This window comes from Austrofundulus limnaeus, unplaced genomic scaffold (assembly GCF_001266775.1).
Source record: "Austrofundulus limnaeus strain Quisiro unplaced genomic scaffold, Austrofundulus_limnaeus-1.0 Scaffold1137, whole genome shotgun sequence".
NCBI lineage: Eukaryota > Metazoa > Chordata > Actinopteri > Cyprinodontiformes > Rivulidae > Austrofundulus > Austrofundulus limnaeus.
Window position 1 is genome coordinate 59417 of NW_013953539.1, and position 5130 is coordinate 64546.

General features: G+C 38.1%; 1 protein-coding gene across 1 annotated transcript in view; it reads right to left on the reverse strand.

Annotated features, from left to right (window-relative positions):
• Positions 1 to 5130, reverse strand: part of atr (ATR checkpoint kinase) — a gene marked incomplete in the record, with an annotated part of 43912 nt that overhangs the window by 34179 nt on the left and 4603 nt on the right. The window contains 4 exon segments of the mRNA XM_014030896.1: positions 255 to 453; positions 531 to 683; positions 835 to 998; positions 3217 to 3393. Coding sequence (XP_013886350.1) covers positions 255 to 453; positions 531 to 683; positions 835 to 998; positions 3217 to 3393 — 693 coding nt within the window.

Here is a 5130-nt window from a genome sequence, read left to right on the forward strand (position 1 = left end):
GATATTATAAGATTGTTTTCTTCTCTCTGCTGCCTTTCATTTCATTTTATTTGTGATTTTGATATACATATATATATTTTTTTCTTCTCATATTTTTTTTCTTATTTCTCTTATTTTTATATTTTTCTTTTTATTATATATTGTATATAAAATTATTTGTTTTGTTTTAATGAAATGAATAAAGAATTGAAACATGAAAGACCAAACATATACAGCTAACAACACTTGATAAATGTTGATAACAGTTCACTCACAGCAGCGTGGTGCMGGTGAGGTTGTGGTGAGAGTTTCCGAGGTGGTGAAGGAGAACAGGGAAGACCTTGACGGCTGCAGCTCTCACCACTTCGTTGGGACTCTGCAGAGTGTTGGTGAAGACACACACGCGCCAGCTGTCGCACACACCGCGGTGCAGGAAGGCCAGCAGCGACACGCAGTTAGCCTGGACTTCAAGTGCTAAAAACACAGGATTTAATGAAGTTTAAACGTTACGCCGAAGGCTGTAGAAACCATTTCAACAGAAAAACACTCACAGTAACAGGAGCCGAGCCTTTGAGCCAGAGCAGGCAGCCAGGAGGGAAACCTTGAACTCTTAAAGGCTGACACAGATTTGTTCTCGCACACCCAAGGAAGAGAAAGCAGAGCGCACACACTCCGCTGGAGCCGATCTTCAACCTGGCTGCTCACTACACATAAAAAAACATGACAATCAGTCCTCTGTGATTAAAAAATGTGCTTCAGACAACTTTAGAACAAAGAAAAAAAATGAAATATGTTRATCACCATGTGTTTATCACAACACAATAAACAGCTGAAACTGCTTAGATCTGTTCTTACATGTCAAATACAGAACAGAGTCAAGGATCCTGATGGTCGCCTGGAAAGCCGACTCAAAGTAGTTCTGRTCAGAAACAGGTCTGGAGCCTCCTTCTAACACTGACTGACAGATCGTCAGAACCCTGCTCAAAGTCTCAGTGGACACCCGGAAAACAGGACATGACCTGTGGAAGAAAAACACACAAAAAGTACACAACAATGTGGTAAAAATCCCCATCAGAACAGAAGGCCTCAGGGTGTAGGTCGTGTAAATGCTTAGGGTTTTATGACTGTACTAAAGTTTTTGCTAAACTTAAAGGCACAGTGTGTAGGATTTGTTGTTTTCAGCGACATCTAGTGGTTAAGTGGTTGAATCATCCTCCCTGGTCCTCCCCCCACCCCCACCCCCACTTCCAAACGCAAAGGAGTTGCTACGGTGTCTCTCAGGTGTCAAAAACCTTTGATAATTCCAACCRCGATGTCTACCAGCAGCTTCAGGGCTAGTGATGTTTCAAGTGGTAAGATTATGAGCTTTAATAAGTAAAATTATCCCAGCTACAATGACAGACAACAAATATTACAACTAAAACCGTTTTTGACGCCACCACCGCAGTTTGTCCTTTATGTGCCTTCGTAGACAAGATTCGTAGACAAGATGGCGGCTGCCTGTAGTGGCGACCCGCGACCATGGAGATATAAACAGCTTTTTATAAGGTAAAAATAATAAAACAAGGTCTTTGTCTGCAATGATTAGACATGTTTTTTATTATTGTCATTAGTGATTATCTCAATTTCGGCTAAAAGAATTGGCAAAATCCTACACACTGTGCCTTTAAAACAAACAGAAAAATTAGCAAATCAGGAGCTAAAATGAACCAAGCAGAGGCTTAAATCAACAAAACCAACTAAAATAATCTAAACTGTGGTTAAAACGAGCAGATTAAAAKGCAAAAAATGAGCAGAGGGTAAAATGAGTAAAAGAGAAGCTTGAATGAGCAGAAACAGGACCTAAATTAACAAAAGTATTGCTTCAAATTAGTACAAAAATGCAGACATAAGCAGAACAGAAGCTGAAACCAAAACAGTGCCTAAGATGAGTAAAACAGGCGCTCCCTAAAATAAAAAGAACATGAGCTAAAATCAGCCAAACAGGCTAAAATGAGCAAAACACTCACTAAAATGCAAAATAGAAGCTAAAGGTAGTAAAGCAATAGCACAAATTAGCAGGTAAGTACCTAAAACGATGAGCAATTCTACTATTAAAGCTAAAATTAACAGACCAGATTGTAAAACTAGCAAACCGTTACACTGCAAAAACTGTCCATCTAACCAAGTTTTAAAATCTTATATCAGCCAAAAAGTCTTTTTGATCTTGTTTTGAGATTGATTTACTAAAAGAACAGAAATATAAGAATAATAATCTTGTTTTCAGAATGTGTAAGAATATTTATCTTGTTGGTCTGGAAATTTGACTCAAATTAAGTGAAAATTTCTGYCAATGGAGTAAGAAAATTTTACTTGGTAAGATTCTTATAAATCTTGATTTTATCCAGATTTTTCCTATTTTAAAAATCTTACCAAGTTAAATTTTCTTACTCCATTGGCAGGAAATTTTCACTTAATTTGATTCAAATTTCCAGCCTAACAAGACAAATAATCTTACACATTCTGAAAACAAGATTCATATATTTCTGTTCTTGTTTAGTAAATCAGTCTCAAAACAAGATCAAAAAGACTTTTTGGCTGATATAAGATTTTAAAACGTGGTTAGATGGACAGTTTTTGCAGTGTAGCTGAAAGTAGCAACGATGCTAAAGGTAAAATTAGCAAAAATGTAGCCGAAATTAGCAATAGATGCTACAATTTAAATTAGTAAACGAGATGTTGCATTTCCTTAGAGGCTTATAAAGTTAATTACTTTGAAAAGTTTAAACAAGAAAAAAGCCATAACAGATTATTCCTGGTAAAACCATTAAACACAACACAATGAAAACTTAGTGTCATCACAATATCTGGCAGCTCAATATGAATAACTCATAGAACTGTACAAACTGCAAAAAAGGTCATAAAGCAATATATTCCAAACATCATGCGTCCATGTTCTGTATGCAAGTAATGTTTTTGGTCAATATAAATGACTTCACTGGCCTTGATGCTCACTCCTGTTTTAGAAGATGGTGATGATGGAAGAGAAAGTGAAAAGTGAAGAAAATATGGGTTTATCACTTTACTGAGATTGTCATCACAAGTTCTAATATTGTGCAGCCCTAATGGAAATGTCTAAAACAACACAAAATATGACGAAGTAGTTTGATTGCAAAAAAAAAAAAAATCAATCGATCAATCATGGAAGAAACTATAAAAAAAGCTAAGTCAGCATTCACACTAAGAGAAGGGTGATACCTGACGGGAGAGGAGCAGCGGGCCGACAGGTGGAGGACCATGGCGAGACCCTGCAGAGCACACAGAGTCTCTGTGCTCTCCGGTTCTGCAGGGTCCAGGTTCAAAAGCGTCAGCAGTTCCTCGAGACGACCGCTTATTACGGCCCAAACCTCACCGCCACCCCGCATCTCCAGCTCACTGCAGACACACAAACACAAAACTCATTTACGTTCTCAACAATTCAAATGAATGGGAGATGGTTGACAAGGTTTTGTTTGGATTTTCTTCGAATCACGTGGTGCAGCTTTATGCAGCTGTGGGTCAGGACTAAAACACAATTACTTTTCAGGTTTAAAACTAAATTCATGTKTCTTAATAGACATTTATTTTATACTGTTAAAGCACTGATGTGATTTAGTAATGTTGCAGCTTTCTGCTTTCACTTCTTTATAGGGCTGAATGATTAATCGCATTTGCGATAATCTCGCTATGTGTTAAAATGAGATTTTCTAATCGCACAATCTGCGATTTGACTGGTCACGTGATTTGGGAGTGAGCCGAGCCGAGCGGAGCAGTGTTACTAACTTAGCTACACAGTCGCTAGAATAGATCTAGAAACTTTTTAGACCCCTCTAGTAGAGCTGCAACGATTAATCGATTTATCGACGACTAATCGATTATTAAAATAGAAGACTAATTTAATAATCGATTAAACGTTTTTTGTTGTTCTTTACTTTGTTTTTCTCTCCAAACTGCTTTGACACCTTCCACTGCCACATCTGCCTTTCTGTCCTTGACACACATGCACAGTAGTGGTAACTGGGGTAGGCCGTGGACGTCACAAGACATTATACAGACAGGCTCTGGTATCATGACTACCCAGCAACAGAGCTCAAAAGTGTGGGATCATTTTAAGAAAATGAAAGAGAAACCTGTGTAATATCTGCAGAGCAGAACTTACCTTCCACAGCAATTATTTTTAGTTAGCATATAGCTAAAATCTAACCATGGTTATATAATAGCAGCTGCATTCTGGCACGATAAGCTCTATGTTTTATATTCAATTAATGTACGATCTGATTAGTCGACTAATCGAAAAAAATAATCGGTGATTAATCTATTATAAAAATAATCGTTTGTGGCAGCCCTACCCTCTAGTGAATTTTTTTTTCCAAAAAGAGACGCAACAAATCTGGTGACTTTTCCTGGTGTTTTTAGAGACTTTTAGAARCTTTGACGASAGAACTTTTCTCCTTTTCYCCTCCTCCGCTCYGCGAGCGGTGCAGTGCCCCCCATCCCCCAAAGTGTCCCGACTCACTGCCTCGTTTAGCAGCGTGCACACACAGGTTTGTATTTCTATCCTTATTAGGACCATTCATTGACTTCCATTCATTTCCAGTAATTTCTACAGCCTAACCCTGACCACAAACCCTAAAGCTAACCTCACAGGTACCTACCTGACCCTAAAACTAACCTAAACTCAATTCACACCTTGGTCCTAAACCCAACCCCTGACACAAAAATGGAGTTCCAGCTGAGAGGAGACCGCTGCAAATGAATCACGCAGAGCTGCCACTGCTTCTACCTGGTTTACAAAGCAGGATATAATATTTAATGTACTGTTTTTTCTCTGATACTGTCTCTGTAAAATAAATCTCTGGACCCAGCTGTGTTTGACTCACAGATCAGTCACTGCTTCACCTCGTCCTCCCTGTCTCGTGACATCTAACAGGCTGCAGATTAAACTTAAGATTCTCACTAATTTAATTTATATAATGTGGATCTAAGCACCGAAGTCATAAAATTATTTTTATTTCATTAAGTTTAATTGCAGTTTTAAACATATTTAGTGTTTTTCTTCACTTGTTTTCTCTTTAACATCTCTCCTAGAGCTCAGATCACAATTACTGGCAAACATGTTAGGTGATGATGTAA